This window comes from Syngnathus acus, chromosome 23, assembly GCF_901709675.1.
Source record: "Syngnathus acus chromosome 23, fSynAcu1.2, whole genome shotgun sequence".
NCBI lineage: Eukaryota > Metazoa > Chordata > Actinopteri > Syngnathiformes > Syngnathidae > Syngnathus > Syngnathus acus.
The window spans coordinates 2025524-2049475 of record NC_051107.1 but is presented as its reverse complement, the minus strand read 5'-3'; the positions used below and the strand labels follow the sequence as shown (position 1 = coordinate 2049475).

Below are 23952 nucleotides of genomic sequence, written 5' to 3'. Positions count from 1 at the left end.
CCTGCGTAAGGATGAAAAATGCATTTATTTCTCTGACCATTTTTCTTTAAAGGATGACATGTTTTGTCTAATAGATTTGGCATATTTTACAAATCTGCTTTCAGTGTATTTAAATGACGTATTCCTGAAAGGCTTCGTTACCGAGAGCGAAGTGAAGCGACTGGCACTGCCTGGTTAGTGTGTCTTTTTGTGTACGTGTGTGTTTGTGTGTGATAGACAGCAAGAGAGACCAGCAGAGCCTGGCACTGAAAAATGAGAATGAAGACAAAGAGTGTTAAGATAACAATGAAACAGACTACCAAACACAAAGGCATGGTTTGTGCTTGTGCACAAAGTATCACATGCCACCACAGCTCATCTTGGGTCATTGGAAATTCGAAATGGTTGAATCTTCTATTTACATACAAAAATTGTCATGACGAGATGCGTCGAGTGTGTGAAGATGCCAAAATGCTACTTTTGGTGACTAATGAATTCCGATGCCCGCTGGCACAGCGCCGCCAATATCACAACGGAGAGCCGTGCCAAAAATAACTTGTAGGCACTAATAAAAGCATTTCCTATTCACACTAACGAAGGATTCCGTGAATGAAAGGAGCCCGTGTGGCAGGTTGCGCCAGTGTTTCGCAACTGTTGACATATGTGCAACATTGCTACACCTTGTGCTGAACTGACTCAACCCTCCCAAACAGGGGGAAAAAACCAAAACACAAGTCTTAGAGTGTATCTGGAATCCTTTGAAAAATGTGGGAAAGTCAAAAAAACATCTATCTTTAAATCCCTGCAGTGTTGTCGAGATGTTTTCCTTTAACTATTATCAACTTATGCTCTTTCAAAGAATGGCGATGAAGTAGAGCGAGAAGCAACTTGCAGAATGAGTGGCTCAACTTTTTAAGTTTCTAGGAATGATTATGCTGGGCAGGCTGGCTTGTTATAACAGCCTCTCATTTAGGGATTGTCTTGGAATCCCCTGCTATAATAGGCCGCAAAACAATCCCGGGTGAAATACTTCATTGTGTGCTGACAGGACAGACAACAGAAGCATAAGTCTGGAAAATCATGAAATGGAATTCGTGGAACAGCCCGATTAAAAGCTGAATGGAATGATTCTAAACGTTGCAAAACATCTAGAAACATGTTTGTTGAATAAGAGTGGGATTGTATTTTTTTTTGCCATAAAACACATTATATTCCTGCCTGGTGTACCGCAGGGTTCCGTCTTAGGTACCTTTGTATTTACTGCTGATTACATAAAGATAGACTTAAGATGCACGCGACAAGTGTGTAAAGACAGAGGGAAGGGGGGGCAAGGGGGGAGACTGTGACGTGGTGAATAAGCTAATTGTCTCTGCCACTGTGTCCTCTCCAGCTTGGCACAATTTCCTCTCATAAGCCATCGTTGTATCTTCAGTGTGCGTTCTTGCCCGCAACAGGCCTGATTATGCAGGGGCTCGGAAAGACAGACCGCGGAGACCAAGTTCGAGACATGGACCTGACGTCGCAAAGATCCACCATGCCGGTCGGCGGTCCCCTGCAGGTTAGTGACTCGCCCGTGATGTGACCGATATGCTGAGGCTTTGCCGCCGAGTCGCGGTATGTCCGGCCTACGTGAGAGTTGAGGATCACAGGGACTGCGGCTCTCGGGGACTACACGTACTATTTTGAACAAAAGCCACACCAGCGGCATCAATCAAATATCAATTAGGACTCAGGTGCCAAGGCTAATAATGCACGCTAATGTAGCGACAGGTCAACACAACAGCTACTCATGAAAAAGGGTCAAGGTGGGGTCCGCTGTCTTGAGACGAGGCTTTTGGAATTTTTTTTAAACTTTGCCGGGGATAGTTTGTGGAAGGTTCCAGGACACAAATCAAAGTGATTGATTTTTGCAAAGGTAACTTGTAGATGAAGTCCCACCTTCGCCCCAATACTCTTGTATTGATCCTATGGCTTACACATGCATTTGCACACACCTCATTCCTATCAAGGTCCATTTTCTGTATCAGCATTGCTTACTCCCATCATGCAACAGGCCTATCAGTTACTCGTATATTTAGCCACGCAGTGAACAAAGTGCTGTTACTCAACAGTTCTATGTGTGTGTGTGTGAGTGAGGGTCGATGAGTGGGTGAGAAAAGTCACAGATGGGATGAGAGAGAGTAGAGTCAGTGTAATTAATAAAAAGTTTTAACGTATACACGCAAAAGTATTGGGACATTCAGTCACTACGCCTACAAGTGAAGGGATGAAACGGGTCGTGAATAAGTACCGTCATATATGTACGGAATTAACTGAATATGTCGCAATCATGAGAAAAGATTCACTGAATGAGCATTTTGAAATATCACGGAAAACACAAATATTAACAAAAAGCTAAAAATTTGCCTCCAGGCTAATTACGTTTGCTCAATATGACTCTTAACGTCGCGTTTATGGACTCCACATGAGAGCGAGAATTTTATCTATCAGCTGGATGGCAGATGTAGTTGTAGCTTGTGAATTGAGAAGGTTCATCACTTCACCCTCCATTTAGCGGCCATGAATGCTGGCGCTGTTCATTCATCCCACTTTTTTTCTATACTTGAATTATTGCACCCTTGGTCTCATATAGTCCACACATACCTGGTAATTTACGTAAAAAGGTAAAAAATGCTGGTTATGTACATAAAAAGGTCAAATATGTATTTTTACTAGCTGGGCAACTACAAGGCAATTAAAACCACATAACGCAAATTCAAGGGATCTTCTTAATTTGCGGTTTTCATGGTAGCACAACTGTGTGACCGATCTATTTTTCAAGGTGTGAGGACTTTGCACCTCTTGCTCATTTTCTATGTATAGTGCGACACTGTAGGGTGTCATGCACCGACACAGAATTAGTAAGACTTATTTCCGAGCATGACAGCTAAGTTTCAAAGGAAAGAGGCGTTACACAGGAGGACTGGTTACTTAGTTACACAAGCTGTTGCAATCCAATACAGGAGCTGCATTGAAAATATGTCCTTTAAACTGATAATAATCAGTATGGTTTCAAAGGTTTGTATGTGAAAAATTGTCCACTCATTCACTCCCAAAGACGTATTTATACGTCTTTTCAGAGTCCACACATTCAGTCCCAGGTACTTTTTTTTCAAGTTACAGTTGATAGAAATTCAATAGCAAAGCTGAATTTTTCAAACTGCAGACTGGCCCTAAATCCAATTACTGAATTAATTGTATTACTCTTCTCGCCTTTTCCATCTTCCCCTTCCCACTTGTCTCACCTCGCAGAATACATAGCTTCATCTTTTTTTTTTTATTGAACTTCAATAACATACACAACCAAGTTTCGACAGGAACACAACACAACACAATGCACATAACAATACACCAGACAAAAAAACAATCAAGTAAACACACGGTAATGTCAGCAACGGCAACTCACATTTTTTTCTATATAACAACATTGCGTGGAAACAACCCATATACACCAAACAATACAACTAACCCCCCCCCCCCAAATAAAATAAAATAAAAAAATATATATAATAATATAGCTTCCTCAGCCAACCATCACATTCTGAGCGTGAGTGTGAGGAACCAGAAAGAGTGTATGTGTGTCCATCACGAACTATTGTGGCCCACTTAGCGTACTATTTGATGCCCCCCCCAAGAGTGGTTAAACCCCTCACATGTTTCAAAGGGTGTGACTGTTATGTAAGAGACGTGTGTTTTATGGCCGCTCAGTCATTTATAAATGGTGACATAACTGTTGCCATGGCGACAAGCCTGTTGACATAGTTGTAAAATATCCTCATCCTGCTACTGTGTTGTTATTTAAATGTCCTATCAAAATAACCCCTAGATGTCATGTGAATACGCCCCCAAGTGGCTTTAGACTATTTTAATAACCTGTTTTCACTTTAATAACAGACAGACAATAATGGGCCAGTTTATGTAACGCACACGCAGCGCTAACGACGAACACTTAATCCACATGTTGACATTTGTGCTAGCTTCCTCCTCCGCGGCTACGGCAAATAGGCCATAAATTTCCAAAACGTTCCCATTTTGTGTCTTGACGCTTTCACCGCACGCCTTCCACTGCGCGTTATCGTAAATCTGAATTTGTGCAAGTGTACCCAATAAAGTGTCCGGCGAGTCATTGGTTTATTTTAAAGCCTGAAATAATTGTAGTTACATTTTTTTTTTTTTACTAACTCCATCCTGCCTTTCTTCTGCTTCATCTCTCTTCTGAGTGTTTTCTTTTCATTTCTGGAGGGGAAATGACAGCGGATTCATGTTGAATCTCAAAAAGCTTAATGGGAAAAGAGTCCAGCTGGCTTCCCTTGGTGTGTTGGAAAGTAAAAAAATAAATTAAAAAAAGTACAGCCGCAAGCACACTGTTCCCAATTGACTCCCAATACAAACACCAGATTTTTAAATCCAATCATCGTACTTCTCTTTTCACACAACTCATAAAACCACATAGCAGATATGGACATGTTTATCATATTACTGCTGCTTTGTCAGACAAATAAAAATGTCCGGCAAAATTTCCCAGGTTATGAGCCAACTCTGCAAACATATACATATATATAACATAACATATTTAGAAGCCCCCCGAGAGCGGGTCAGTCATTCAGAACGACCCATGTGTGTCCTTTGACCTCCTCAACCCCAAAAAAACAAACACGGGCTCATAAAGAAAACCATCAAGAGGTGATGTATTTAGCGTGATGTATGTATGCGCTGTGCGCGCTAGCCAAACTACGCGTCATTCCTGGAATCTGAGGAGAAATTAGTCGAAAGCACACTGCGGGGTTTATTTGAGCCAAAAGCAAACAGGCGGTGCTGACAACAGGGTCTGCGATAGATCACGCGGTCTATGATGGATTCAATTTGCAAGCCGGGATGATCTAATTGTTATATTTTGAGTTACATTTTTTATTTATTTGCCTGCCTTGCATTTATTGTAACAGAAAAACACAGAGCTGCAAACATTTATTTTGGATGACTAAAAACAATACCATGATTATATTTTTCCCTACTTCTAGTCGGGATTCTCATATTATACCTTTTACTTTTGAGTGTGTATGGCTTTAAAAGGCGGAGCCTGGTCCGGTGAGTGACATGGGAGCCAATGAACAAACAAACCAGTTTTTCAGTAAAGTTTTTTTTTTTTTAACCAAATTATTTGACTTGTACGCTGCAGCCTGAGAAAAAATACTCAAAACTCTTTACAGTTTGATTTCAAGCATTGATACATATAATTTATCTTTTTTATTGGATCTTGTTAGATTGCACTGTAATGAAACAGTCTTGTCTTTGTGTCGTGCAGCAAAACATTGTGTCACCAGGTCACCTGCTCCGTAATGACAAACGTGTGTGTGCAAATGTTTGTTTAGTCAAAACACCACCTTGCGCAAATGTACATGATGCCAAGGGTTTCAGATACGTGGTCACCTGTGTTTGGTTCCATCATAAACTAACGGACAACACGAGTAAAGAAAAAAAAAAAATCAATGGGGATGCACAATACCAAATCGAATACCAGTCGTACTTAGATTTGAGTACTCTGATACCAAATTGAGATACTTGGACTACAATTCAACATCAAATGCTGAATCACCATGTTTACTTTGAACGCTAGACTCCATTAATTGACCCGAGTCTGCAAAACTTTTAAAATCTGCAGCTGTTTGATGCTCTTTTGAGTAAGCCCAGTCATTTGAGAACAATAACAGACATACAGTACCTAAATATAGCCATGACAGTCAACAATGACATTCTAGGTAGCATATACGGGCTGAACAAAAGAGGTCCTAAAATTGACCCCTGAGGGACCCCACACGTCAAGGCAAATCGATCATAACCATTTTAGTTTCATTTAATCCGACTGTATCGATATCAGTGCATCCACAGTAAAAATGCATTCTCCTTCTACACACGAACAGAGGAAGGAAGCAGGTATAGTGGCCATTAAGGAAGGCCCAAGTCATGAAAAGCAGGAAGGGTGATGTCACACCTTGGAGGCTTATACTCCACACGCACCTTATTTTTTTTGTGCAGGGCAAAAACACCCCAGAAGAGAAAGTTACACAAAAGCTGGAGCACCACACCTCCACCTTGAGGGCACTAAAGAGTATGCGGTGTACTGCTAATTACAACGTATGTTGCATGCAGGAATTGCATTTGCGTCCCTCCCATTGGAGCTATTATGTTCGGTCTTGTTTGCTTTGGATACGTACTCGAACTAACAGGGATCAAAATTTCCCCGCAAATAGATCTGTTTTAAAGTTGTTAAAGAAGTAAAAGGACAATTATATTTTACAGTAAAATGACTCAACGACTCAAATGAGGAATTGATTTTTAAATTGATTTCTACTTTTTACTTTTAATATTTTATGTTAAAATTTTAATACTTAATAAATGTTTATATTGTGACAACTTTACAAACTTCACTCGCCTCACTTTTTATCTTCTATCTGCAACACATGACAGTTTCACAATTGTTGTACTCTTCAATACAATTTATTCCTCTCCAGAAAATTCTTACGTAAATGTCACTATTAGAATTATATTGCCCAATTTGTGGTTCGACAACTGTATTTGTTAAGTTTATTAGCAGCCCAAAGAAGCATGAGGAATTCCAGCTATTGAGGCGTGCTTGAAATCCGTCCATCTACTCTCCGAACATGCCTCGGCCCCAATAAAAACTTCCAGCAGACGCTCAACAATGACGAGTACATTTTTTACAGAGCTGCAAATCATGCTGCAGGGGACGTGAGGCTTTCTGTCGAACATGCCATTGTGGCGAGAACATGTGTAGTTCCTCTGATAAGCATGCTGCATGATTTGACATCATATGTATGTTGAGATGTAATAAAGCTATATTAAAAATTAAAAAGAAGATGCGTAGGAATCCGAAACTATATACGTACTTCTTACTATAGGTCACTGGTTATATTGAATTACAATCTTACCATCATGTAAAACTATACATGAATAAATAGATACTGTAGATGGGGAAGTGAATGTGAAGAGCAGCAAAAATATCATATAAATGTAATATTAACTATCAGCAATGATAAATGATTGTCTAAAATTGGTTTATCTACTATTACTTTCAAGATAAGGACTTTGATTGGTCAAGTCTGAGCAAATAAAGATAATGTGGGGTTCCGCAAGGGTCAATTCTTTGACCGCTGTTATTTAAAGGTGATAGCTATTTAGGGCCACAAATATTATTGTAATATTTTTTAATGTACAAAGTGTGCTATATAAGTAAATTTGCTCGACACGTGAGGGTCAAAAGAGAATAAACAGATGTCAGTATGATGAAGTAGTGCAGTTCAACAGCACTGTACAAAAGTTGTGCTCCTATATGAGCTGCTGTGGGTTGATTGTCCCCGTGTACCTAATAATATAACCCACAGGAATTCTCGTTAAGTCCTGTCAACGAGTTCAAAACAAGCGCCGTGCATACTTGTCATTTTGTACATCTCATTGCTTCTCCTGTTGGGACATTTTTCTTGAACCTGTATGAGTTTCAAATGTTGCCATGACACTATTTACTGTATGGATGGATGCATTTTGGCTCCACCCATTTGGCACGCACCGGCACACTTCCATCCACACATATGCAGCACACATGTCCAGAGACATCAGGCAGGCATGCCGGATGATGCTATTGCGGCCTGGAGCTGACGTCAACTACTTACGCAACACACTTGACATCCTGTCAGTAGAAGAAAACCAGGAATTTGGTGTCTGGACACGCACACACACATGCTATAAAATACACTACAATTAATCTTTCTTGAAACTAAGGATCCACTATCAGGTATCGAGTCGGTAGTATCGGAGTTACCAGCTACCAGTATTTTTTTTTTTTTTTACAAATATTTTATCACATAAGACACTTTATTAGGTACACCTGCACAATCAAATGATACCTAATCCAACATTATTGCCCCCAAACACAAAAAAAATGGATTAATTTGGCATTTATGTGTGATGGAATTTGGTCCAGTGTAACAAAATGTTTTTATTAGTCCGGCTGCTTGGACAAATAAAAAGATTCCCATAGCTAGCATATGCACTATTAATCAGTCTGCAGCTTCCTTGGGGGTCCGCATACTCAAATAGAATCTGAATGGAATTTTATCCATGTAAAGCCACCCATCAACTTGGGTCAGCTCCACTGAAGTAATTACGGCTTCCTTCCAAACTTGTATAACAATAGCGGTGGATGGTATGTAATATGAGTGAAATATTTTTTTCCCCCCGCATGTGTTTTCTGCTAATTAGACAGCAGGGTGACAGTTAGCTTCGAGGGGAAGAACAAAGGTCACCCACATGCGTCGAACATGGGCATATGCAGACTTGACATGAGTCAGGGTCTATAAAAACGAAAGAAAGAAAAACATTGCGGATGGAGTTATGGAAGAACAAACACATTCAAAGTTACTCCACTCCTTGCTGGAGGCCACCCACTATTGGCTATTAAAGAACCAATCAGAGTGCAGAGGAGGAGCACTTCCTGTGAGGTAAATGGGGGGGCTCCCATGTGGTTTCATATGTGTATGTTTATATGTGTGTGTTGCAATTTAAAGTAAAAGCTGGCACGTACAGTGTCCGATGTTCTTGTGGAAGTAATAGGTCAGGTATGTTGTTTTTCACGAGCGCTGTTTATACAGGCCCGTGTTGTTGTTTTTTTGCAGATTGCTGCTTTTTAGGGAAGTGCAGCATTTTTTTACGAGGACTCTGGATTTCTAGGAAAAATTCCGCGAATAAACACACACACACTCGGCTCAGTAGTAAAGCTATTTTCCAGTCCAAGGCGACGCCAGCCCTTTGCAGCTGCTATAGTGGCAAACCATCTGCGGATATTAAGTGGGGGATCAAATGACGGATAGTGAATCGGTGGATTACAATCTTTAGATTGTATAAAATGTTGTCGCAAAATTGTGTGACCTTTTTATGTTGTGATAGATTATAAACTAATCCAACAATCTTTTTAAAAAAATACATTCAAGTAACGATTATTTTAGTAGTTGATTACTGTGACGATTATTCAATAAATCCGATGAGAATATAATATAATAAAATTTTCATTTTCATCCTTTTATTAAAAAACAGGACATTATTTCAGATGGTGAGCGCTATCACATAAGTCAACAAAGATTCAGTTACTAGGTTGATCTGTCAGGTGGGAAAAAAAAATCCCAAGTAAAAGCAAATGTTAGTAAATGTTTTATTTTGATTAAACAAAAAAATAATACTTTCCCCTTTTACTGCTGAGACTCTTAAATGTAAAGGACGTAGACAATTTCAAATTAAATTAGTCTCAAAACGATGAATCGATTTTGAAAATGTGTCATCAATTAGTCTGAAAATCGATTATTTGTTAGATTTATCTGTTTACATTCAATCTTGCATTGCCTTACTTAATGTTGACCTTTGCCTAACACCTGCCACAGCTGTAAATGAACATCTGTGAGACCTACTGTACCTGCCAGGCCAAATTCAGGGTAAACACTTGCGTTCTTACCGTATTGGCCCGAATATAAGACGAGGTTTTTATGCATTGAAATAAAACTGAAAAAGGGGGGGGTCGACTTACATTCGGGGTCTAGACAAAGTCGTTTTCCATACTTGAGTCTTGAAAAACAGGGGGTTGTCTTATAATCGGGGTCGTCTTATATTCGGGCCAATACGGTATACTGAAGTTGTTGAGTGAACGCATATGTCCGAGTAGACTATATGCAGCCATTGTAGTACATTCCAGTGTCTCGGTTATGCGTGTGTGTGTGTTGGCGGTCTGTCCAAAGCTGATGTTGATGGAGTGAGACCACAAGACTCCTAAGAGAGAGGGGGGGGGGGGGGGGGCTGGTGATGGACGCAGGCCATACATTCTATACAAACTTTTCATCCTGCTTCTTTCGGCGAACATTCTTTATTTTTTGTCCATCTAAAAATAAAACATAGTAAAAAAGGGGCTTTGTGTGGCTTCTAATTCCAGGAATGGTTGGATTCTTTTAAACAATTCTTGTATTGGACATTTTCCTAGAAAATACTAAACTGTCCCGTCTAGAAGGAAATGCGTCAGCTGTACTAAGGTGCAAAAAGGAAGTTAGTGTGGGTTTAGTAATCAGTCTTGATTCCTGGCAGCACTTTCAGTATCAGCGCATAAAAAACTTGACTGTTTATTTACAAAAATAAAACTATAAATAATATTATGTTTACTATTTTGCCCCATTGTGTGGTTTCAGCTCATCAATCTCTCTTTTAGTGTTCACAGTAAATCAAACTGTGCTACAAAATTACAGCGTCGCATAAAAACAGCGAAGGGATAAAAATAAAGAACAACAGTGGCGTTACGTGCCATTTACTGTATAAGTCGTCTTAAACACATCGCTATTCGGAGAAAAAGCCCGAGTAAAACGATCCATTTGTGGACAGAATGTTTGCGTCTGTAGCCAAAATGTTGAGTAGTTCAGTATGTGCATCAGCGGATAAAACTACTAAAGGAAAAAACCGGGCCCCATCGGTCATTGTTATGTGTGGTTACGTAATAATATGTCATATGTTTTTATTGAAAGTCATGCACAATCTGATCTTCGCCTCGTATTCCCGTTTTTACACTTAAAATATGCACATTCAAAAATAGTCAATAGAAGCATTTATTTTCATAACTATGAGAATTTGGTTTATAAATACAAACTTTTCCTAAAACGTAATTTTAAATGTCCTGTTTTCATGCATGCCTTGATCAATGCCGCCCTCTTGTGGTTGTTTGTATATTACATCAACATGTTCATTTCTTGGTCACTGTGTGGCTTGAGCAATGCTGCTCTCACCAGACGGCTTTTATAATATTCGGGTCAAGAACTGCATCTTTATCTTCATAGTTTGTGTAATGAGGTGTGATTACTTTTTAGCGGCATTTTACAGTCTTTGAATTTATGGGACACAAACCACTTCATATGAAATGTAACTCAATGTGCTTCACATAATTATTAATTATGTGAAGCACATTGAGTTACATTTCATGGGAAAATGAGGCTTCAATTTTGCTTCATGAACCAAAAATACCTCCACTGGTTCATGAAGCAAATTTGAAGCTTCATTTTAATCATTCATTTAAATTATTAATTAAACATAAAACAATTTAGATTTCATGATCTATATGTTTGTTTGTTTTTTTGTTTTTTTAACCACAGGGTGGCTCGTCCTCTAACCTGAACATGAACCTGTACGCCACCAAGAAGACTGCGGCCGAGGGCATGCTGGACATTGCTCTCTTCCTAGCGAACATCACACACATGAAGACAGTCATCGAGCAAGGTGCGGGATACAGGTGAGGAAATTCAATCATAAGTAAATTTGGCAAATTTGGTCTTTAGGTGTGAATGTGAATGTGTTTGTCTGCATGAATGGATAGGTGTTCCTAATAAAGTGGTCGGTGTACGTACAAATATGTCTTTGGCTTACCTTCTCAGATACTACGCAGCCGTCCTGACTCTCATCTCCTTCTCACTGGGTCTCCAGATAGTCGCCGGGATCCTGATCATAATCATAGGTGGGGCATTGTCATGAATTAGATCCAAGTCATCCGCCATATTAACATCCTAAAACACTGACACCTGTAACGTGTCCTGCATGAAATACACACAAAAGAAGAAACTAATCAAAACTGCTGGTGATGCTATTTAGAGATCTCTAAATCTTGCTGTAGCCCGGCGAGACCTCAACGACGAGGCCAACCACAAGCGCCTGGACAGCCTCAACAACAGCGCCACCGTCGTCATCTTCCTTGTCTTCGTTACCAACATCTTCATTTCTGTTTTTGGGATGGAGCGCACGGGCCTCTTTGCCAGGATGCATTTTTAAGATACAGGGAAACACGTTTTACGGGCAAATCTAATCCACTAATGACTAATAATGCTTTGCTGTCGTTTTTGTTTTGTATAACAGGTTGGTTTGTGTGTGGCGCGCTGGCTCCCTCTAGTGGTGGACAGAGAATCAATGAAATATTGTTATAGTCTGGCTTAAAATTTTAACTACATTTGTGATGGAAACTTAAAAATTATTTTTACGAATAGAACCTCTGCCTTTTTATGAGCACTTAGGGCTACTAACTAATTTACATTAATGGTCATTAATAATGATGAGGAAAATGAAGCTTCAAAATTGTTTCATGAACCAGTTGTGTTTTTTTGACTCCTCTTTATGGCACTGTTGGTTGAAATAAAGCGGTTTAATATCGATGTTGAACAGAGAGTGCCATCTAGAGGAATCCAAAAATACAACAACTGGTTCATGAAGCAAATTTGAAGCTTCATTTTCCCATCATTATTTCATGATGGTGATCCTTTAAAAACTTAGCATTTTATGAGTTGGAAGTTGCTGTAAAAAAGTTTGTAAACCCCTGCTATGGACCAACCATGCATGTGTGTGTGTGTGTGTTCGCGTGTGTGTGTTTGTGTGTCCAGCTCGTGTCGAGCTGACCCTGCTCCCCTCATACCAGCGGCTATTAAACTTCCTCAACAATCTGACCACGGGCATCATCTTCCTCACCTTGCTCGTCAACATCATCAAGTCCGCTTTCGGCACGCAACGTAGCTGCCTGCTGCGATGGATGTTTCAGCGTTTTGTATTGTGAATCGGGTTTAAAAAAAAGGGTTTGTGGCCTTTTGCAGTATTATAGCTGCCACTAGAGGGTGCCACAGCACTGAATTTAAAATTCCCAAAAGTCAAGTTATGACATACAAAGGACATATCTAAGTTGCCGCTTCATTCTAACCCAACATTGGGCTGTGTATGCATACAATACATGAATGCGTGTGAGATGTCTGAACCACGTGCGCTTGTGTGTGTGTGTGTCCTTGAATTTGCGTATTGCAGCACGCAGGGACCTGAACGTGGTGTCCAATCAGAAACGGTTGGACTACCTGAACAACGTAGCCACTGGGGTCATCTTCGTCACCACGGTGATCAACTTCTTCATCAGCTTCTTCGGGTCCAAGAGGACGGGCTTCTTCCGTTGGCTGCTCGCTCGGCTTCACTTCTGAAAAAAAACCAACATGATTTATGAATGAAAAAATAATCATATTTTAATATTTTACATGCTTGAGTGTAATCATATTAATTTATTTAACCAACTGATGCATTTCCACTACTAATTAAATGTGACTGGTTCTATAAAGTGCATTTTGGACTCTTTACAAGTGTTTTTTTCATTTTATCTGGTGATAAATAAATATCTGGATAAAGCAGACGTGTGTTTTTTGTCTTTGTGAATGTGTGACAGGCCGCCGGGACGTGAATAACTCCACCCTTCAAAAACGCCTGGACTACTTGAACAATGTAACCACCGTCATAGTGTTCATCACCACGGTGCTCAACTTATTCATCAGCACCTTTGGTATGCAGCGCACGGGACACTTCCCGTGGCTGATGATGCGCATTCACTGACATTCCCAACCCAGGAAACGAGATACGCTAACAAAGTTGTATATCAAATTAAAAATATTAATCTTGGAGGGATTTGATGTTTGCTTGAATTGTCAGACTTAAGCAATAAAAATGATTAATAATTTGGTTTTGTTGATGTTAGTGCTTAAAAAAAAAGTAGGTCAAAGATGCATTGCAGTGGAGAGGCGAGCTTCGGGTGAAAATCTTTTTGTGTGTGGCGAACTTTAGCCAGCAGACTATATATACTGCAGCTGTCTGACTGACTGGCGCCCAGGGAACTGGGACACTGTGTATGTGTGTTTGGGAGTGTGTCTAAGGTCAGTGGGTCTCAAAGTTGGGAGGATTTTTTTTGGAGTGACGTGGATGTGTCTGGAAAAGAGACAAGTGAGCAGCTGATAGTAGCGCATTACAAAAATGAAGTATTTGTTGTGTTTGGAAGTAGTGAAGTACAAATATTTTGTTTTTTTGACTTTTTACATTTGAAATTTATTCCTTGTTAAAATAGTATGTTTCGATTTTTAACAACCGTGGGTTGAGTAAAAATAAACAGATATATAAAAATATATACTTTATTTTGCTTAAGTTTTTTTATTGATTTATTGACTTTTTTATGATAGAAAATATATTCAACAAATATTTTTCACCCTAAAAAAACTGAAGAAAAATTGTTCTGAGTAAAAAAAACTGAAAAAAATATAGAAATCAAAAAAGCCCAAGATCTTTTTTTAAGTGAATGCAATACACTTCCAAACTGCCTCTACTCAAGTATAGAGTGTGAATATTTTTACCACCTCTGCTTTGGAACACTTACATTAAAATAAACACAAAATGACAGAAAAACTACCACAATACATCCATTTGTGACAATAAAAATCTAACGGTGCTGTTACACTACCTTATTTGCATGCTGGATCAAAATAATATCGTATGTACTTGTGGCTACGCTCAATGAGAAGTCCAATTAATCAAAATATAAAACTATGGTAAACAAAACAAGCTAGCAAAGAAAAGCTACTTGTTCTCTCTACGGTAGCTGTCAAGAAGGGCGGGGCTACGTCTCGGGAACGCGCTCCTACGTGCTGACGTCACGAGAGCGTCCGCGGCGCGCAGTGGGGAAGCCGCCTCGCCGCCTGTGGAGGAGCTGGCAGTGTTGGGGGGGGCGAGAAGCGAGGGGTGGCCCTGGAATACGCCTTAAGACGGGTGCTAGCGAGCGGAAAGAGGGCGCAGGACGGTCTGATCACGTCGTCCAACATCCACGGGAGCTCCGAGAGCCACGCGATAATCTTGGAGCGCCTCTACGACTGTCCATCTTGGAGCTTATTTCGCAACCGTGAGTAGTGGAAGTTAGCTGTCAGTCTGAGCCCCCGAGCGTGGATGTTGTTATTTGGCGAATTTGTGCTTTTGTTCAATTCCATTTATGGATGTAGTTGTTAAAACGTGAACAGTGTGCGCACTGATCGCGCGTGTGCGTGCGCGCTACCCTTAACGGGCAGGAACATCAGCAATAACATAATTAAAATTTGATGGCTAGTGAGCCAAAGCACTTTCAGCTTGAGCAAGCGTGTTTGGGGACACTTTGGGGTTAACTTGCAGCCTTGTGACTTAGCCTAGCATGCACATTCTCATAATTTAACGGTCTACTAATTACAATCATACATGCTGTGATATTTACAATGCAGTTCTCTTATCAATCTGCCCTGTGTTGTTCTTTAAAAAGTGATCCGATACTGCAACACCGATACCACTTTACCAGCCTGACATAACTTGGTGACATACGAGGCTTAGCAAAAAAAAAAGATTGATTAACTGTGCTCAGAAAAAAGAAAGAAGTAAAATTTGGCACATGGTATCAATATTCTACAAATGTAAGTATTTATACTTTATTTAAAAAAAGAGTTGTTTCCTAACAACCGCCAACAACTTAATTGTCATTCGCTGCCTCCCACGTCTCTCACCAGGCCAATTCACACATTAAAAAACAAATTAAAGTTTTATTATTTTTAGTTTCTTTTTATAGATGTTCAATACCACCTATTCACTCTTTAAGTACTCATTGATACCTAATACCGGTACCGCTAGTATTTTTGAGATGTAAAATTTCATTTTACATTGTGAACTAAACCTTTCTGGCACTGATAACTTGTGACACTGCTGTATTATAGCGCCATCTACAGCCTAGGAGGACTTACTTGATGTCAGATTGTCTTGAAAAATGATTCCTGATATATATACTCGCCCACCCCTTCTTCTACCAATTATAAACTGTCCAAATTGATCGAAATACCCTAAAAACAGCGCCACCTATCTGCGTATCTCCACAAAGCCACACCAGAGCAAACACTGGATCTCTGTGTCCAGATAATGACACATTTGCAAACCAAATGGACTGTGAATCAGATACGGCTGCGTTGATGCAGGCTGGGGAAGTGAAATCTGCTGTCCGGTGTTGTTGTGCAACGCTCAGTGGGAGAGAAGGCGAGAATGAGAGGAAAAGGACGCTGTGATTTCCTCCCACAGCTCCATGTCTTTGCTCCTCCTACAGGAACACTGAGCCAGAGAACCTGCTTCCTCCCGCAGATTACTGTAAACACTCTCTGCTGTCCTCTGCTTGAATGATTGGACTGGAGAAAGGCTTTTTTATTTTATTTTTTAAACCTCCATTCTCCTTAGCAGCCCTTGACAAATGGAGTCTCCGCGCTCAGTTTTAACCTCCACGCTCACCTTTCTTGCACCTTGTTTGGTATTTATCACACACTTTGATTGCTTTGCCAGGCGGGTTGGGGGGGGGCAGCGGGATTTATTGGTGTCCAGACCGTGTTTCACCTCACCTTTATTTAGCCTGGCAACTTCTCATTGCACTTCACTTTTAAGCCTGTGGGAAACTAAAGGTCCCATTTTATGTTAATTGGCAGTTCATCTTTTCATTTAATGTGTTTTTTCTACATATCCTCCATTAATTAATTTATCTCTGGTCGGTGTTGGGTGAGATTAGCAGAAAAAGTCATCGGGAAAACAGAGTGGAATTGGACTTTGTGTGTTTGTGTATTGTGTCGAGTGATTGACGGAGGCGTGTTTGCCGTATAAATAGAAACGGGCTCAACACCTCGGGAATGCTGGGGGGAAGACAGGAAGGGAATGCAGAGAAAGTGGAAGCATCGGAGAGACGACATCATCCTTGCACTTGGCATTCAACCCCCTGAGACTCCTCATGGGCCAGTTTGATGTTCTAAGAGTTTGAGGTCTGCGGAGGAAAGCATCGCAGCAGATTTAATTGGGATTAAATAGGTTTATTAAGAAAATTGCCTTTCTTAGGTTAGTGCTAGTTTTAAATCCTCGCATTGTTTTGACACACATAATTAATCCGTTTTACGTCATTTTAATTTAAAAATATTTCCAAAATTCATGACATGGGCGCTAGTATTTTTGTCATTCCAAATATTCACGGGTTTTCCCAAATTGAAATAAAAAAAATCATTTAATTAATATAATATAATATAATATAATATAATATAATATAATATAATATTATAAAAAAGGAAATTATTTAAATTATTTACACCCCACAATAATAATATAATATAATATAGTATAATACAATAAAAATGATAAAATTTAAATTATTTTCCCCCCACAATTCCCCCATTCGTTACGCATTTACGTTTTTCCTATTTGAATTTCAAAGCATTCAGCTCATTCAAATCAAAAGGCAAAAAATGTCCAAGAACAAAAATACCAAACTCTTGCCAAGTGACAGCCAGAAAAGCGGATTCCAGACTTTTGATTTCCTCATGCTGTTTAAGTGTTGAGTCACCGAGTAAAGTTGAGCAAGACCCTGATATATCTGTTCGCCTCTATTTCGGACTCTTGGCTTTCAAGAATGCCACTGCAGGCTCCTTCGCCGCAAAGCTACTGCAGCGACTGGAAAATAGAATTAAAGCGTGCCGTTTTTGCCCACCACTACATGCATTTCAACGTGTTACGTTTCAATTGCATGTGCCTGTAGAAAATCCCGACATTGCATATTTGAAAGAATTTAGTCAGTCTGGGAGTGTTTTGCAGATGTTTCACTTGGCAGCGGCGCGTTGGTTCCTCACATGATCGCCTCGCCTGGAGCAGATGTGTCTCGGGCATTTTGCTCAATCTTATGATGCATCACAGGTTTTGTGTCCAAATGTGGTGCTGATACTTCTCCTTTGTCTCAGAAATTATGTCTGATGTGTTTGTTATTCCTAACATGACCACTGAGCTGTTCACGTATGTACATCTGTCAACTTGATACCTTCGTCTGAGTGCTTTCACTCGATTGGTCGAGTACATGACTGTGTGTGTACGCCAGGTGTGTGTTGGCAGCCCCGAGGGGGGATGCGGCGCAGATGGTTTTCCTCGTTTCTGCGGACTGACGGGCTGCGAGTTTGCACGGCGTCGGCCAAAGATCAGTGCAGTTGGAAGTATGCGTTGCTCACACTGCTGCAGGGCTGTGGAATTTGACATAGAGGCCAACTCATGGCTGCCAACGTGGACTGAAGATGAAATCCATCCAATCAGCCAACTAAGCATTATTGTGTTTGGAAAAAAACATGGTTGTTATAAATAAGGAAAAATATTTCTTATTTATTTTATTTTTTATATTTATTTATTTTATTTAATTTATGTAAGCTATTGGAATTTTAAGGTTGCGACGATTCATCGGAGCTAGCTCGATTTTCATTGGCCGGCACACACGGCACTCACCGGGAAGTCGTAGAGACAACAGAAAACGATGTGGTCAAAACTGCCTGCCTGTGAAGCCTGGGCAAGCATTTAATATTTGTAATCATTATTTGATATTTTTTAATCCTCACTCAGATCCTCTCCGCCTCCTCCTTTAGGTGACTCAGTGATTGCCGCCTTTGTGGTGTAGCACGCTGCCTCCGTGTGGATTACAGTGATCACAGGGTTCTCAGCTCTGCATCACGAGGTCACCAAGAACTCCAGCGGAAGATAACAAACAGGAATCGATTTGTTCTGTTTGTTGATTTTTTTAAATTTTTTTTTTTTGGGGGGGGGGGACATTGCAAATGTTCCCGTGACTAATGTTTTCATCAGGACACAAGTTGCCTCCTTGGGTTATTATTTCGTTCCTATCTGGCACTCTCAGTCTTTAATTTAGACGTCGCTCAGATTTCCTCATCATGTATGGAAGTTCTCGGTCCGTCTCCAAGCTGGATGCGGTGGGATCCAACGGGTCAGGCAGTCCTGGCCGCTCCCCCCGTCTACCCCGCTCCCCACGTTTGGCTCACCGGCGAAATGGCAGCAGCAGCAGCAGCTCCACCGGCGGACTCACCGGTTCCGGAAAAACCCTATCCATGGAGAATATCCAGTCGCTCAATGCCGCCTACGCCACAGGAGGGCCGATGTATTTCACAGACGGGACCGAAGACCCGGTGGGACTCGGGAGCCTGGGGAGTGGGCTGAACCCCTCCCTGCCTAAAAGTACCATGACGCTTGGCAGGGCCGGGGCGAGGGTACCCTATGGAGTTCGGACCGCCTTTGTGGGGAGCAGCCCTAATATCAACGCTGGAGGAGCTGGTGGGGTCATGTCCAGTGACTCCATAGCCTTTGGCGGGGACGTGCCAACTCAACCCACGCAGGCGTCCACTGTGCCCCACTCCATGAGACAGGTCAGGCTTTTCCTCTCTACCTTCTCCACAAATAGGAGAGTCGTGTGCAAAACTCGAAGTTGTGCTTTTGTAGGTGCGGGAGGGGGCCATGACAGACCTGCAGAGCCAACTGAGAGAAGTGCTGAGAGAAAATGAACTTCTGCGTAGAGATGTAAGGCCATTTGTTGACACGTGGACACAAAATGTCAAAAAACTGCCTCAGATTTTTTATTCTAGTTCATTTTTATTTTGTATTGACTTTTGGATATGAAATTAAAAAATGTAAAAAGACTTGTTTGACATTCTACGCAACACATGTGAAAGTCAAAATCTTATATTTTAGTTGGATGCGAAGGAGTCCAAGTTGAGCTCATCCATGAACTCTATCAAGACTTTCTGGAGTCCTGAGCTGAAGAAAGAGCGTGCGCTGAGGAAGGACGAAGCCACCAAGATGACTGTGTGGAAGGAGCAATACAGGGTGGTGCAGGAGGAAACGCAGGTACCAATAAATATTTTAATTTGAGTAATGTCTACTGCTGTAGTCTCAGGCAGCTCACAGTGACATTTAAGATTTTTTTTTTTTTTTCTCTTGATAAAAGTCAAGACTAACTTTTTGACTGACAATTTAATTTTATTTTTAAAAATATATATTTTTATTAGATTTTACTAAATCTACTATAAATTAGTTTTTGGTTTATACACGCATATATCTTTATATTTATTTTTTAGAGTCCAGTCTTTTTAATAATATTATGCCGAAACATTTTGTTGTTTCTGGAGTGCTGAAACAGATTAATCCCATTCCCATTCATTTCAATGGGGAAAGATGATTTGAGATGTGAATTTTTTCAGTCAAAAGCATTGTTACAGAACAAATGAAAATAACATCTTAAGCCGTAAAAGGGAAGCGATGAGTCGTTGAGGGTTGAACGAGTACAAAGCAGCAGCTGATTAGTTGCTGTCAAAGGAGCACACGCCTTCCTAATAGATAGTGTATTTGGGGAAAACACGTTACGACACGAAAGCGTCTTCTACTTTTCACTTTCATTCTTCCCCTCACACCCATTTAACCCCTGAGCTACCTTTTCATTATTATATCATCTTGGATCTTCATCCCTCCACCCCCCCAGCCTTCTATTTCAGTCATCCCACGGTGAGTCAGCTCAGCTTCCCTCGCCGCCCGATCGCCCCGTTAGAAATTAAGTGGCATGAGTAATTTATGGCTATATGTTCCCCTGTGACAGACGCGCTTTCTCAGGCATGCCGAGCCACGCCCCCCCCCCCCCCACGGACCATTTAGGAATGTTCACCTCAGCTCCACCCTCCCATGCTTCCTTCCTTCCTACCTCCATCGCGTCCTCTTCTCTTGCCTGCAAACCAAAATAGGCTAACAGTCATTCTTATCCACGGTGACAAGGATGCTGCGTAAACAACAGTGTCGCCATGGCGACCGGCTCCCGCTTTACACAACAATTATATATTTATGGAGTTTCTAACCACTAAGAAGCTATAAACATTTTTTTTTTCATCTCAGGGTTCAATTTTTCCACTCACTGCCTTACTGTTCCAGTCGTGTGATTAGTTTTGATCGCTGCAGGAGGAAAAAAAAAAAAAAAAGGGAAGCGCAGGGAAGAAAAAAAAAGGAATGCATGGAATGCTGGCTTCTTTCTCTCTTTTTAATTTAATTCTCCGCCTGTGAGTTCTCCCCGCAGCTCACGCTCCTATGCTAGCTATCATTTTTCCTTGCACCAGTCGTGAACCAAACAATAACTGCACTGTCCGCGGGGCTGCTAAACACTACCGGCTGTACTCGGAGGGCCGTGACGTCAAAGTCGGAGTGTGTGCCAGTGGAGACGAAAAAAAAAAAAACAAGGGGTCTCACGCATGTTGTTTTGCATGCTATTTCTTGTATCTTTCTGCGGTCTTTTGTTTATAGGAGTGTGTGCCCGCTGTGTTTATTTGTGTGTCTGTGTCACTCTGTGTTAGCTCGCGTGGTTCTGTAAACCACAATTGGGCTTCTTGTGTAGAATCCGGAGAGATACACATGGATGAGTCATTCTTGAAATCAGAATTTACATTTAATACCTACATACAAAATTCATCGATTAATCGACAACTAGTTCATTATCAATTTAATCGAGTAATCGTTTTGAGACATTGTTTAACCTAAAATGGTCAAAATTTTAGGCTGGCAACTATTTATTCTCGGATTTTTCTTTTTTTTGGAGTCCTTCATGAAAGTTGGCAGATTTCTTTTATCATTTTGAAAAAATGTCCTTTTTAATTGTATCCAATTATTCGATGGAATAATCGATTTGAAAAATATTCAATAGTGACAGCCCTACTGAATACTTTGAATATATGATGGATTAAGAATTGTATAAAAAAGACAAAACAGAGGGAAAGTGTTTTTTGAAAGCACCACGGCAGAGACCGCTCGGCTTGCTGACTCATTAAAGGTTTATAATCTCCTGCTCAGCACTTAATGTTATTACATTTGGCTTTGAGTCGAGTGTTTTCTAATTTCATTAACGCAAAGCCAGTGTCGAGACGCTACTTCCAACAGAATTCGGCCACTGGACAAATTATATGTTCTGTGCCAATAAAAAAAAAAAAAAAAAAGGTGGTGAGGAATGGAAAACGGGGGTGGTGAGATGGATGCATTGGAAATAAAAAGTGACCTGAGGGCAGTGTTGTGTGCAAAGAAAGAGTGAGAAATGGATGAGGAGGGCAATGAAGAAATAATTGACGAGAGTGTAAATGTTATGCATTATGAATGCTGGGCATGCACCAAAAAAAGATCTCATTGATGTTAGGTCAATGTTTTCTTTATGACCCTTGCAATGTAGCCAAAAATATACTCAAGTAAATCTACTGTTACATTATGACTCAAGTGAAGGTAAAAAATAGTCTTCAAAATAATCCCATGAGTGTTAGTAACAATAATAGTAAGTTTTAGTCTGTTCAAAAATATCAAGTAGGAAAATGGAAATTTTACTCTTCAGGTTTTTTTTGTGGGTTTTTCATTGATAAAAACGTTAATTCTTTAAAAAAATATCATTTTAATGAATTTGTTAATTTTTTTAAAAAATGAATTAATTTAACAATCACTATTATAAATTTCAAATTAATGAGCCAAAGAGCATACAGTAAAATAAATAAAGGTATTTGGTACCGTTTTACACCTAAGAGAGTGCAAATAATACAGAAAAAATAAATACAAAAATAAATAACAATTTTATTAGTTACCAATGCATGCTGCAAGTGTAATGGCGTGCTGACTCATCACGTCTTCAAAAGTCCTTTCTTTGAGGCACGTCTGCCTTTGAGCCCGATGGCAAGTTCTAAAAACCAAACAAAGTCGGCGACGATCATCAGTTTGTCATCACTCACTCGGCTTGGCCTCTGTGCACCACACTGTTTTTGTCAACCTATGACTCATTATTCCCAGATTTTTTTTTTAGTTTTTGACAAGTCCTTAAAACGGAGCGTGTCGACTGTGTGTGTTTTTCACACACGAACGCTCGTACCTAACAGATGGTCCTCAAACCCGCATGTTTATTTAGGAAGGATGGAGAGAGCGAGGGAGGTAAATAGGTAGAGGGATGGGCAGGGGAGAAGAGAGCAGATGGGAAGATGGAACAATCGCAGGGGGAAAAAAAAAACACTTGAGTCTTTTTCAACTTTTCCAACAGCAACTCTGTTTTCCTACTCCTCCTCTCACTTTCTCCTCGCGAGGTTGCTGTGTTTGCATGTCGAGGGCCTCGCGGTCGTCACGGTTCTCCTTATAAGGAGCGACTCTGGACAGGAATGAAGCCGGTGCGAAGGCATTCCCACTTTTTATTTTTTCTTCCCCTCACTCTGCATCTCGGCGTGATGTGAAAGTGCTCATGTTAAATCCATGTGACAGCTGGCTGCACTCCGAACGCTTTTCCTTGCCCGTGATGCCGCCACTGACCCTCATGCTGCATCTCAATGTGACTGATTAGGGTCAACATTGCACCGTAGGCGTACTTTGGATGTTTTGGATTCACTATTTAGTTGTTTTGACTCTCATCCATACATATGCATCGTCACGCGGATTTGCCACGCACGCAAAAACGGAGAATATAGTACTTAAAAGGAGGGATTATCTTGTAATTTGTCCATCTTTAGATCCTCTTAGCGAGTGGGCGATCTCGCTGAACCGCTCACGGCTATTTTGCACACAACCACACTTACGTGCGGGTGTAAACGAGTGTTCGTATATGTTTGCGAGGGAGGGGCGGGGTCGGGGGAGCATGACTCAGACGGTGAGCGAGGGATGAGACGGAGGAGGAACAACGGAGAGATGTTGAAGGACAGATGAGCAGTGGCTGGAGGGTACGAAGACGCGGGTTGTGATGAAATGTCACACAGTTTTCGCGCCTCTCGTGTATTCTTTTCTTTTTTTTTGGTCCTAAATTCCTTCATTCCATTAGAATGTGAGATTTAAAAAATTAACATCTGCTATTTACAAGATTTTTTTATTACTATTGTCAAGAAGATATTTCACAAAAACAAAAATATTTTTGCAATAGTATGTTCAATATTGTTTTTCTGAAATTGAAACTGTGAAAGGGTTAGAAATATTAGTAAGTCAGATTTTGGCCAATGAGAGCAAAGTGACGTCAGAACCACCATTTTGCCGGCTAAATCAAAACGTGTTAGCCTGGTTTGTTAAATATTTCTCAATATGAAGTGCAACTGTGTCAGTGTGTCGCTGTAAAAGTGTGCGGAGTTATTTCCTCCAGTTAAACTACTTTTGAATATAATTTCGTTTGATTCTGCCCACGTATAGGCCATACGTTGTCACTCGCATAGCCGCTAGCTG

The 23952-nt window shown here is 40.5% G+C and overlaps 2 protein-coding genes and 1 long non-coding RNA gene across 16 annotated transcripts in view; 2 read left to right on the top strand and 1 right to left on the bottom strand.

The window, feature by feature from the left end:
• Positions 1-1358: 1358 nt before the first annotated feature.
• LOC119116918 (ninjurin-2-like) lies at positions 1359-13264 on the top strand. Of its 3 annotated transcripts, none has more exons than XM_037242680.1 (4): positions 1359-1537; positions 11208-11344; positions 11487-11566; positions 11723-12465. In XM_037242680.1, exons 1-4 carry the CDS (start codon positions 1442-1444, stop codon positions 11875-11877), a joined length of 468 nt encoding a protein of 155 aa, XP_037098575.1. In that variant the 5' UTR covers positions 1359-1441; the 3' UTR covers positions 11878-12465. The 3 variants fall into 3 exon arrangements, with proteins under 3 accessions (XP_037098575.1, XP_037098573.1, XP_037098574.1); XM_037242678.1 differs by lacking the exon at positions 11723-12465 and adding an exon at positions 12480-12915 and having other exon boundaries at positions 1360-1537; XM_037242679.1 differs by lacking the exon at positions 11723-12465 and adding an exon at positions 12892-13264 and having other exon boundaries at positions 1362-1537.
• On the bottom strand, positions 7862-14503 carry LOC119116919. 2 transcript variants are annotated; one of them, XR_005096388.1, is made up of 6 exons: positions 14357-14503; positions 12939-13054; positions 11479-11550; positions 9623-9846; positions 9492-9496; positions 9318-9330 (listed from the first exon to the last, which is right to left on the bottom strand). It is a non-coding gene; the product is annotated as an uncharacterized LOC119116919 (long non-coding RNA). The 2 variants fall into 2 exon arrangements; XR_005096389.1 differs by lacking the exons at positions 9318-9330; positions 9492-9496; positions 9623-9846 and adding an exon at positions 7862-8384.
• Positions 14504-14551: 48 nt separating this feature from the next.
• LOC119117012 (ELKS/Rab6-interacting/CAST family member 1-like) overlaps positions 14552-23952 on the top strand; it is a 53144-nt gene continuing 43743 nt past the window's right edge. For all 11 annotated transcript variants that reach the window (XR_005096403.1, XR_005096402.1, XR_005096401.1 and 8 more), the window contains exons 1-4: positions 14552-14791; positions 18330-19121; positions 19195-19272; positions 19444-19599. Coding sequence is in view for 6 of the 11 variants with exons in the window: in XM_037242931.1 (XP_037098826.1) it covers positions 18633-19121; positions 19195-19272; positions 19444-19599 (723 nt within the window). In the remaining 5 variants the exon portion in view is untranslated. The remainder of the gene's footprint in view (positions 14792-18329; positions 19122-19194; positions 19273-19443; positions 19600-23952) is intronic.